The sequence below is a fragment of the Acomys minous genome, assembly GCF_964271855.1.
Source record: "Acomys minous genome assembly, chromosome: 5".
In the NCBI taxonomy this organism is placed as follows: domain Eukaryota; kingdom Metazoa; phylum Chordata; class Mammalia; order Rodentia; family Muridae; genus Acomys; species Acomys minous.
The window spans coordinates 81406498-81418828 of record NC_140494.1 but is presented as its reverse complement, the minus strand read 5'-3'; the positions used below and the strand labels follow the sequence as shown (position 1 = coordinate 81418828).

At 39.6% G+C, this 12331-nt stretch overlaps 1 protein-coding gene across 1 annotated transcript; it reads left to right on the top strand.

Moving 5' to 3' along the window:
- Window positions 1-274: 274 nt before the first annotated feature.
- On the top strand, window positions 275-1253 carry LOC311598385 (upstream-binding factor 1-like protein 1; the record flags this gene model as incomplete). Its single annotated transcript, XM_084783439.1, has 2 exons — window positions 275-862; window positions 936-1253. 2 exons carry the CDS (start codon window positions 275-277, stop codon window positions 1251-1253), a joined length of 906 nt encoding a protein of 301 aa, XP_084639565.1.
- Window positions 1254-12331: the final 11078 nt, after the last annotated feature.

Below are 12331 nucleotides of genomic sequence, written 5' to 3'. Positions count from 1 at the left end.
TAAATGGAAATCATGAGGGAGGACAAGCAGGAAAAAGCAAAAGCTTCTTCCATTTCATGTGGACTGTCAACAAGAGTGGCCTGGGTTGACAATGTATCTTCATACTTCAAATTACTCCATAAAGGAAATGTATTTTTCACCCAGGAGTGGAGGTACATGTCTACTAAGCTGTGTTTCCAAGAGCCTACTAAGCTGTGTTTCCAAGCTGTTCAAGCTGCTGTGGAAGTGTTTGTACAACTGAGCTATTGTTTCTGGGCACAGATCTCAGCCCAGAATGGCATCATCTGATACCCAAGGCCAATGGTCCAAAGGAGACCTTCTGAACTTACTGGAATCCATCAAGAGTAACATCCCACCAGGTGACTTCCAGGCCTTCCAAAAAACCCAGGCAGACCTAGACTGGGACAAAGTAGCTTTTGAACAGTATTCAGGAGAAATGTGCAAACTGAAGTGGACGCAGATTTCTCAACCTTTGAGGAAGTTCCGCACACTCACAGAATTAGTGTTGGAGGCCAAGGAAGTGATTGAAGAACCTGGCAAAACTGAGAAAGTCAAGCCACACCCTGACTTCCCCAAAAGACCCCTGACTGCCTATATGCACTTTCACAAAGATAAGCGAGCTGAGTACTCTAAGAAGTACCCCAAGTACACCGATGGGCAGTTGACTAAAGTCATAGCAACAGAATACAATCAGCTGCCTGTGGAGGTCAAGCAGAGATATGTTCAAGACTTCCAGAAGGACAAACAAGACTTCCAGGAAAAACTGACTCAGTTCAAGAAACAACATGCTGGTGGAGGGCCTCCTAAGAAGGCTGTGCTGCCGAAGAGTCATGAGATCAAAGAGTCTAAAAAATCAGAAAGCGTTATGAAAACGGGAATGACTCCTCCAGAAACGGCATTGCCCCAAAGCATTTTCCTCAAACAAAATATTTCAGGGAGAACCCAAGAAACCTCCTATGAACGCCTACCAGAAATTTCACCATGATTCCTGGTCGAGCCCAGAGCTGCAGCATCTGTCTTTCAGGAAACGCTGGGTTGAGATTAGCAGGCGTTGGTACAGAGTCCCACGGGACCAGAGAGAACTTTATAAGCAACAGGCAGAGGCGCTTCAGAAACAACACTGGGTGAAGCTGAACCGCTGGCTCCAGAAACTGTCACCAGAGGAATATGCAGCCTACACAGAGGCAAAGGCTTCCTGTGGGAAGCGAAAGAACATGGCCATGTCTGGAGGCAGAAGCCCCAAGCGTGCTTGAACAGATGTTCAATCCTTCTCAGAAAGGGGCCTGACAGCAAGGCCTGAAAAGACACAAGGGCTTAGGGATTCTGAGGCAGATTTCTCAGAGACTACTACGGGACATGATGGTGGCTCCCATGCATCCATTCAGATTAGCACAGAAGATGGGAAACAGGAAAACTATACTAGCTCCTCAAACTCTCGCAGTTCAGGTGAAGATGGTTGATTTCTCTCTCGGGGAACCATCTAATTTAGACTCTGTTTTATCCACATTCCAATCTCAAATCCAAACCCAGGACAACCCTGATAGAGAAAGAACTGTCCACTCTTGGTTTTTATACTCCCTTACTTTTCTCTCTTACATCCTTCCTTTCTCACTAAGGACAAAGAAGGAGTAAGAGGAGAAGGGAGTTTGCCATCCTACTGCCTGAATCGGAGTCCTAGGCACAGGAAGAAGCCTTCAGAAGCAGCACATAAAAGCTATTTACATTTGATTTGACCAAACTATCAATCATCCTTACAAAGCTTACCCATAAGTATATAAACTGTATCAGCTCATTCTAGGGAGGGTTTCTCAGGCCGTGGAGTTTGACCCAATGAACACCAAGTCTGAAACTAAGAATAAGTAGAAACACTCACAGATAGGTACGAACATATACTATTTCTCTAACATTATCTGATTGGGCATTAATATAACAGTACCATTCCTGCCGTTACTTTACTGAGTGCAATTTTAAATAAAATTAAAATAATTTCTATTTCTTTAACAGCTGAATATTTTAAGCCATATTCATGTATATTTGCTTCATAATATATTTATCAGTACCTTTGAGACCATTTTACTGAAATATTCATTTTATTAATTTTTGCTTAAGCATAGATTGGAAAATTTCTAATGTTAATAGACTAGTAGAATATTTTGATATATATCTTGAACATAGAATTTTTAAATAAGGATGTAAAGATATATCTTCAAATATTTGTCATTTATTTAAGGTGAAATTTCTCAAAATATCTTCTTACATTTTCATACTTAAAGCATGACATTATTCTGATTTTAGTGAATTCTTGTCTCTGTGTTCTCCAATGAAAACCGTTATTTTGGTGTATGTACATTTTACAACTTTTACAATTTTGTAAATTTTTATTTAAATTTTTGAAGATGTTGGATCAAATATATTCATGTAGCAATATGAAAAGATAGTTCTAGCATTAATATTTTCTCATCTGCTTTTTGAAATTTGGTTAAAACATATAGGATAGGGATCCATAAAATTGTGTTGATATATGGTTTTCAATAAGTTATAGAATGTTGCCAGAAGTAGATATTTACTTATATAAATAAAGAATTTTAATAAATGTTGTGTATTGATTTTATCATATCTTTAATCAAGTAGTGATGGAATTCCTCTGCAGTGTAATCCTCAGAGCTCTCTAGAGATACACAGAGAATACACAGGTCAATGGATACATGTGGAGAAGTGTAATTATGGACATTGAGAAATCTCATGAACCATGTATTAGTGAAGTCCTCCCTCCCTCCCCCCCCACCCACCACAAAATGCCTGAGACTGAGGACACTGTGGTATGAAACCCAGCCTAAGGTGAAATAAAACGAAATGTCCATGCTGAACTCAGGATTTCTAGCAGCTGCCAGCTTGGAATGAACCCTACAACTCTAAGTCACATAACCAATAGTTTTTGTATTCCATTGCAAGAGTGTTTTTTATACTAACAATAGGACAAATTCAACAATATACAGTTCTTTTATAGGATTTTGAGACAAGTTCTCTCCACGGCATAGGCCTGGCTGTCCTGGAACTACTATATACATCAGCCTTACCTTAAGCATAAAGAGACTCATTGCTTTTTGTTTCCCAAGTGATGCACACATTCGATCCAGCACCAGGAAGGCAGGGACAGAAGGATCTCTGTCTATAAGAGTTATAGTGCAAGGAAATTTCAATTTCAAGGCTTGCATGGGCTACAAAGACGAGTGAACTCAAATCCATACTGGCAATTCAGTAATGATTTCTTACAACTCTTAATAGGAGAGGCCTGGGTTACAGCCCAATGAGAGAGCACTGTGTGGAAATCCAAAGACAAATGAACAAAACTATAAAATAGAACCAGGGCAATAGTATGCAAAAATGTCTAAATGAAGCAGGGATCAATAGAGCACACCTTTAATTCAGTATGCACTGGGTGGAATATCTCTCTATTTTCCCAGGTCCCCCAGAGCTACAGAATGTTGTAGGATATAAATAAATAAACAAAAAATACATAAATTTAGAAGTCAATGATATTTTATGAAGCAATGGATAAAGTGGTGTTTTAGACATAATATATATTTGAATTAAGATCTAGCCTGTCATGTAGGCATATACCTTGTTTCCTCTCACTGGGGAGGTGGACACAGGCAGATCTGTGTGATTTTGAGGACACAGAGTTCTTCAATGGGATCCTAGGACAGCCAAGCCTATGTAGAGAAACCCTGCCTAAAAAACAAAACCAAAGAAAAACTTAGCTGGACATTGTGACACTGTCCTTTAATCCTAGAACTTGGAGGGCAGAGGCAAGTGTATCTCTGTGCGTTGTACAACAGCTGGTCAACAAAGGAAGTCCAGGACAACCAAGGCTACAGAGAGTAACAATGTTTTTAAAAACAACAACAGCAACAACAAAAACAACAACAACACAACCCAGAACACACAGACACACACAGACACACACACGCACACACAATGAGAAAGACAGAGGGAGAGAAGGGAGAGAGACAAAAAAAGAGAGAGAGAGAAGATGAGAAATAGAGCAAATATTTATTTTCCTCTGTGGTAGAAAATGTTTTCTTTAGGGTGTGTAAAGGATTAATATCCTAACCATTAGGGACAGAACATAGATCTGAAACTAATTATGCAAGTTTATATAGAGAAAAATGAATTAAAAATATATAATTCTATCTATAAAGTGGTGGCAAATATCTTAAATCCCAGCTCTAAGCAGACAGAGGCAGACACTTCTCTGAGTTGAAGCCATCCTGGTCTGTAAAGTGAGTCCAGGACTTCTAAGACTAACAGAGAAATCCTGTCTCACAAAATTAAATTCAATAAGTATATACATACATAAATTACTAAATATAAAATATAATTAATTTTTTTCTAAGGAATATCACTTTTGTAGTAGGGTATGTAAAGGATTAATCACTTAATTATTAAGGTAGGAAGATAGAATTCTCACAAATTATATTAGAATGAAGTTTTTATTTCCAGCTATGCAGTGGAAGCACACACTTTTCTTCCAAGGACTCATCACTCAGAGGCATGTTGATTTCTGAGATGAGGCCAGCCTGGTCTCCAGAGTAAATTTTAGAACAAGTGTCAAATAGAAAGTGTGTCCAAAAAAAAAAACTCCAAGTATGTGCATAATTCTGCATAGGATTAAAGGACAATTAAACAAGAGGCAAAAGAGTAGTAATTATATAAGCATGATTTACAGGAATGACATGACATTTCTGTCTTAAAACTACCAAATTCTGTTTTAATATAGGCATTGTTTTAACCTCATATCCATTTCTGTGCCTACTACAAAGCACATAGTACTGTGCTGGAACTCACTAGATAGCCCAGGCTGGTGGTGAACTCACAGAGCCTGTAATGCCTCTCCCTTGCCAGTGCTGAGATTAAAGTCTTTTACCACCACACCTAGCTTTCTGAGGACAGGGCTGCTCTGTGTACCAGAGCTCATCCTCTCCTGGAATTACTTTGTAAACCAGACTGGCATGGAACTCATAGAAATCTGCTTGTCTCTGCATCCTGAACTGCTGGTATTAAAGGTGTGCCCCATGATGCCTGGCTTATTTACAACAGGGTTACTCTGCACAACAGAGCCCTAGCTGTCCTGGACTCACTTTGGAGACCAGGCTGGCCTTAAACTCACAGAGATCTGGCTGACACTGTCTCAGGGGGTGCTGAGATTAAAGGCCTGTACTACCAGGCCCATTTTCCCTGACACTCTGAACACAATTTGCTTCATCTGTGTGCTGGATTGCCTGAAAATTAATGTACCTATCTCTTTTGCCACATAGAAGGAGAATTAGATGGGAAAGACACTGGTGCTTGCAGCTACCCAAACCCTGTCTGCATCTCCATAGTGGAGCCTTTAAGAAAAAACTCTACAACCATGGAGGGGCCTTCAGGAAACTGAGTTCCAAGCCAGCCTTTGATCGTGAGTAGATAATTCACATTAAGTGTGGAATGGTCTTCCTTGTTTTCTCTTTCTACTTAAAGCTCCCTATGTTCAGGCACATTTGTATTATAAAATGAAATTATCTCAAAAAATATAACTTGGTGTCCTGTGAAAGATGCTATTTGCTAATACAATTTGGAAGAAATGTAGGACATAATTCATCAGCCCATAATGACAACTTTAATCTATGATATGTATTTCTACAAGATTTTGTCCTTCTCTGGACAGCTAGTGCTCTTGCCCAAACTGGAATGTAGGGCATCTACACTAGTGATGCCTGTGTGCCACTCAGGTTAGATTTCGAACATCAGTGACCATGAGAAAAGCTGAGAGATTCAGCCTGACAGGAAGACAGAGGAAATCTGTTGGCAACTGGCTTAGTAGAGACAGACATGCCCAGCTTTTAATCCTCCCTAGTCACATGACCTAGATTAATTAAAAGCCTCATAACTAGAACCTTCATAACAAAAGCCTTGGTATCTTGGTGCAGATTCAAAATATGTTGCCTCTTCCTCCACATTTTTGTGTCCTAATATTTGAGTTTTAGAAACTTTCACAGAGAAGTTTACTCTATACCTTGATCTGAGAGTTGTTTCTCTTGAGAAAATGGAGGAAAGACCAAACAAAAACTCTGACAATTGTGTAAAACTAGTAGTATATGAGATCCTGTGCTGTTTACATTTCTCTTTGTTTTCCAAGGGAGCACTCAGAAGAAGCATGATACCCGAGAAACTACAAGAGAAGAGAGAGGCTTTGGAAGCCAAGAGAAAGTTCAGGGCCAAAACCAATACCAGAACCCGACTTGGGGAAACTACCAGTGGTCCTATGAGGTTGACCAGTTGCATCTTCCAAAAGCCTGTGTCTAGAATAACTTCTTACCCTGGGAATATCACCATGAGCAGGAAAGACCAAGAGAACCTGGAGAAACCCCAGCAGCTGTCTGCTTTGGAGAGGTTGAATGACTCTCAGTCTGGAGACAGGAAAGGGAACTTTTTACATCCACTGGATTCTAATACTCCTGTAAACCAAAGTACACTGGGAATGGAAGATGAAGCCAGTGGTGTGAAGGATCTGCATACTTCTTCAGAGTTCAGACCTGCCGAGCGCCCGTGTTTGGAAGAAGAGCAAGATGCTCCTCAGCAGTCACTATCTTTCCACATTCCAGGAGTATCAATGCCAATGTCTCTTTAGCTGTCACTATCTTATGACAGAAGAGGAGTGACTACTGCAGACATCCAGAAACAGGCCCTGAAGGTGAAGAGAGCCAGAAAGAGACTGGCTAGGGCCCTCGAGGAAGACAGGCTTGCCAGGCTGGCAGAGAACATGAGTGAGTGAACATTTTCAAAAATCTACATTTTAAAAGTTTTCAAAGCACATATTGTGGCCTTTGTAAGTTCTACTTAAAGCATCTTTATCTGACTTGTATGTAATTTTATATCGATTTATTAAAAAATATTTGTCTACGAGCCAATCAAGTTTCCTTGCCTGATTTCTTTCTTTTCCCACCCACTGTCCTTCCTCTCCCGTATTTCCTTTCCCTAGACCTTAGAGAGGGAGAGCCCTTCTCCCCTATCGATTAACCCCAGCCTATCAAGTCTCATCAGGACTTCCTGCATCTTCTTTCTCTGTGTCCTGGTAAGAGAATTTGCAAGGAGGAGGTGGTCCTAGTGCAGGCAACTGAGTCCATGGCAGGGAAAGCCCTGAACCCTTAACAAGGGACCCTTATGGTGATTGAGCTGCCTATTGACTACATCTGAGCATGGGTCTAGATCCTCTCCATGCATGGTTGTTGGTTGGTTCATCAGTCTTTGGGGACTTCACTGGTACAGACTTTTTGGCTCTCTTGGTACCCTGTGGAACTCCTTTCCTCTGTGGGTCCTGCTATACCTTGATTCATTGGTGGGACTTCCTGTACTCTATCCAAATTGTGGCTATGTGAGCAAGATTCTGCTCTGATTCCCTTGTGGGTGGAGTATTTAGGAAGACAGCTATGGAAGACTCCTCTTCTGATCCCTCTATTCTAGTGCACACACTGTTTATTCTACTTTCCCATCTGAATGACAGTGAATGATCTAGCAAGTTTCCTCCTTGTTACTTAGCTTCTTCAGGTGTGTGTGTTGCAATATTGTAATCCTTCAACACATGGCTATTATCTGCTTATAACTGAGTGTATACCATTCTTGTTCTTCTATGTCTGGTTCACTTCACTCAGCACCTTTTCTAGCCCCTTCTATTTGTCTAAGGATTTCATGATGTCTTTATTTTTGTCAGGTGAAGAGCAGTAGTTCATTGTGTAGATGGACCTCATATAACAATATCCATTAGGTGGTTGAGGTTCATCTAGATTGTTTCCACTTTCTAGCTATTTCCAGTAATTCAACTATGAAGAGAGTTGAGCAAATGCCCTTATTGTATGGTGGGGCATCTAGTAAGTATATGTCCATTAGAGGCATAGATGGATCTTTTGTTTGAGAAACCACCAGATTGATATCCAAATTGTTTGTACCAGGTTGCACCCCACCAGGAATGGAGGAATGATTCCCTTGTGCCACATTGTCTTCCAGCATGTGCTCTCACTTGATGCTTTTATCTTCATAATTCTGATAGGTATAAATTGGAATATGAGATTTGTTTTGATTTGCATTTTCCTGATGGCTAAGGATGTTGAGCAATTGCATGCTTCTCACCCATTAGATAATCTTCTGTTGAGAATTCTCAGTTAGGAACAATACCACATTTTTTTTTGGATATTCAAGACAGGATTTCTTTGTGTAGCCTTGGATGTCCTGTAATTGCTGTGTAGGTGAGGCTGGCCTCGAACTCACAGCAATCTGCATGCCTCTGCCTCCCGAGTGCTGGGATGAAAGCTGTGTGCCAACACATCCGGCCATACCACACTTTTAATTGGCTTATTTGGTGTGTTGTGGCTCTTTTGAAAAAATTGTTTTTATATATTTTGGATATTATCTCTCTTTGATATACTGTTGGGAGAGATCTTTTCCCAGTTTGCATGCTGTTTTTTTTTAAATGTGCCCATTGCTCTATAGAATTTCTCCATTTCATGTAAACCCAATCACTAATTATTGATTTTAGCTGTCAGTGTTCTGTTCAGGAAGTTGTCTCGTCGTCAAATGACTTCAAGGCTCTTCCCAAATTTCTCTTCTACTAGATTTCCTGTTTCTAGTTTCACATTAAGGTCCTTGATCCACTTGTATTTGAGTATTGTGCAGTGTGACCAATATGAATCTATTTGCATTTTCTAAGAGTAGACATCCAGTTAGACCAGTATCCTTTCTCTAAGATGCTACTTCTTTTCCTTTCTATGGTTTTACCTTGTTTGTCAAAATCAAGTGTCCTTAGGTGTGTCACTTTTCTTGGGTCCTGAATTTGATTCCATTCTGCCACCAGTCTGTTTGTATGCTATCCCCACGCATTTTTTAAAATCACTGTTGCTCTATAGTACAGCTCCAGATCAGCGATGCAAATTCCTCAGAAGGTGAGAGTTGTTCTATCAAGGTCTCTAAACAATAATTGTGTTACTATTTTGATGGGAATTCCATTGACTCTGTAGCTTGCTTTTGTGAAATCGTCCATTTTTACTCCACTAATCCTACTGATCCCTGTGATTGGGAGATCTTCCCATGTAGTGACAAATTCTTTATTTTTTTTCAGAGTCTTTCACTTGCTTGGTAACAGTCACACCAAGGGCTTTATTTCATTTTTGGCTATTGCTAAGTGTGTTATTTCCCTAATTTCTTTCTCAGCCCATTTGTCCTTTGTATACATGGTAGCTACTGATTGTTTTTAGTTAACTGAATCCAGCCACTTTCCTCAAGGTGTTTTCACCCATAGGAATTCCCTGGTAGAATTTTTGGAGGCACTTCTGAATACTATCATCCTGAATAGTGATGCTTTGACTTCCTCCTTTCCAATTTCTATCCCTTTGATCTCCTTTAGTTGTCATTGCTCTAGGTAAAATTTCAAATACTATATGGAAGAGATTTGACAGAGTGGACAGCCTTGACTTGTCCCTGATTTCAGTGGGATTGCTTTTATTTTCTCTCCATGTAGTTTGAAGTTGGGTAGAGGCTTGCTGTATATTGTCTCCACTAATTTTAGGTATGTGCCTTCTGTCTTTAATACCTATTAGACTTTTGGCATGGATCAGTGCTTAATGCTTTTCTATATGCAAGGAAATGATCATGTTTTAGTTTTTCCTTTTCCCAGAATTGTTTGTATGCTGGATTACCTAGATGGATCTAAGCCTATTTAACCACACCATCATGGCTGGTTTACATGCTGATAGGTCAAAGTGCATGATATTTTTTCTGTTTCCTTTGGTTGGGCTTGTGAGTATTTCATTGAGTATTTTTCCATCCACGTTCATGAGGAATATTGGTCTAATGTTCTCTTTTTTATTTGCATATGTGTTTGTTTTAGTTTTTTTGTTATATTTTGGTTTGCCTATTTGTTGTTACTGTATCTTTATTTTTGAAGGTTTCAGACTGGGTTTCTCTTCTTCATTTTTGTGCTAGATGCTTCTCTTTAGACCTGAGGGGGTTCAAACTCACAGACATGTGTCTCTTTTTTCTCCCCAAGTGCTGGGATTACAGTTATATGCCCCTACATCTGGCTGCCTTTTGATTTTTTAAGACAAGGTCTGTAGAGGTAACCTTGGTTGCTCTGGGTCCAAGCCTATGCTTCAGAGTGCTTGATTCAAAGTCATATGCCAGTACCACCCAAAACTTGTCATATGTTTAAAATATAAATGTACAGTGATGATGATATACCCAACTCACTCTTTTCCAGCTCTTTTTTAAAAAGAATATGAGCATTATGTATTTTTATTTAATTAATGAATTTAGGATTTTTGGTGCAGGGCTTCTTTGTGTTGCTTTGAGAGCCCTGGACTCCATTCAGCACACAAGGCTGGCTGGAAAACCAAAGATATCTTCTAGTCTCTGATCCGCAAACACTAGGCTTATAGGTGTGCACCACCACTGCCCAGCTTGGGTAGTAATATTTTAGAATGTAGTATTTCCAGTTTTGATGGAAATATTCTGACATATAATTCTTGTTAAAATCACCTTGAGGTCAGCTGTTATCCAAAGTAGGACTCTATGACAGATGCAAAAGCAACCAACAGAGCAAAGGAAATGCCTTCTCTTATAGCATTGGGATGAGGGGGCCATATATTTATTTAGTAATTAAATTAGTAAAGCTACTAGGTGGGTTACAAAGCCTTACCTAGGCTAGACAGGCCTGGCCAGCTTGAATCTAATCCTTTAACCCTTCCTCCCATGTGATCACTACTTGATAGGTGTTGGGCTTCTTAAAGAGCATACTAAATATCATGTAAACTGGAAGTCTCATTGTCAGAAGCCTAGAAAGGGAGAGAAGCTACAGCATGTTGTTTGAAATGAAAATCCCAAACACTCTTTTATCAATAAAGACTCAGGAGCCAGATGCTGGGGGAGATAACTTGCTAACTTGGAGGGGCAACGATAGTATCAGGTGGTCCCTACTCAGTGTTCTTTCCTATGGAAAAGGCAGTGAAGGCTCACTAGCTCAGCAGACACCCAAGGAGATCAAGGTCAGAAAGACCCATGCTAGCTTAAAGTCCAATATTTCAAAGGCAAAGGAAGTAAAGACCTCAAAATTTAACAGCTAAAGCTCCTTTTACTTTTCTATCATGTCACAAATAACTGTTCACTCAAAATCCATCCTATTCTTTATCCCTGTCAGCTGGTTTTTTCCTCTGCCTCTTGACCTAGCACTAACTTTATTAAATCTAGTGTGTTGAAAACTCTTGGATTAAAGCTGTGTGCTAGGGCTCAAGGCCCCAAACAGAAGATTGTTTTTTACAGTTCATTGTCTCAAGGCTCACAATGGAATCAAATATCCTGCAAGGGCATAAGGAACAGAAAAACTTGGTAATGCTTTGTCTACCATCTTACTTGTACTTTTGGAATATTAGGTTGTATGGGAGAAAAAAGGGGGCACTTTACCCAAAATTGTTCAATTTCAAGTCATAATTTCATTTATTTTTAAGATTATATGCTTTATTTAGTGAGCATGGGAAGAGAAGGAAAGGGAGGAGAGGTACTCCAAGGGAGAAAGAGACAGACACAGAGAAAGAGAGAAAGAGGTAGGAGAGTAAGAGATCAAGAGGCAAAAATCTCAAACCCAAATCTAATTATGGTTTTGCTCTGTTGGTCTTCAGGAATAATGTACCCTGAGTGGTTCTCTGGGGTTTGATACTGAGTCTTTAACTTGTTACCATGTGTGGTCACAAAAGGAGACCAACATGCTGCAGCTGTCTTCCCTTGTCTTGTTTGTTTTTCTGAAACTCAATTAATGTTTCCATTTGAACCACAGGTCCAAGATTTCTTTCATGTGACGGTAGTTTGAATCCATAAAGGTATTATGAATGTTGTCATATCTATCCTGTTTTTACACTTCTATACTAGCTGTGCCTTGAAAAGTTCGAGGCAGGCAGGTCTCTAAGCTGAAGCCATCCTGGTCTACAGAGTGAGTTTTAAAACAGGCAGGGGTATAGATAAAATTTGTCTCAAAAAATATATGTATATAATTCTAAGTTGGATTAAAGGAAAATAAACCTCGAGGCTCACTAGTGGATAATATGTTATATTATTATATAAGCATGTTTACAAGGACAGACATGAGTTTTCAATTTATGAAATAGCAATTTTTCTGTTAATACACAAACATTTACTTTTGTTTTGTTTTGTTTTGTTTTTTTGAGAAAGGGTCTCACTGTGTAGCTCTGGCTGATCAGTTTAGAGATCTGACTTTCTCTCCACAATGCTGAGATTAAAGGAGTGCACCACC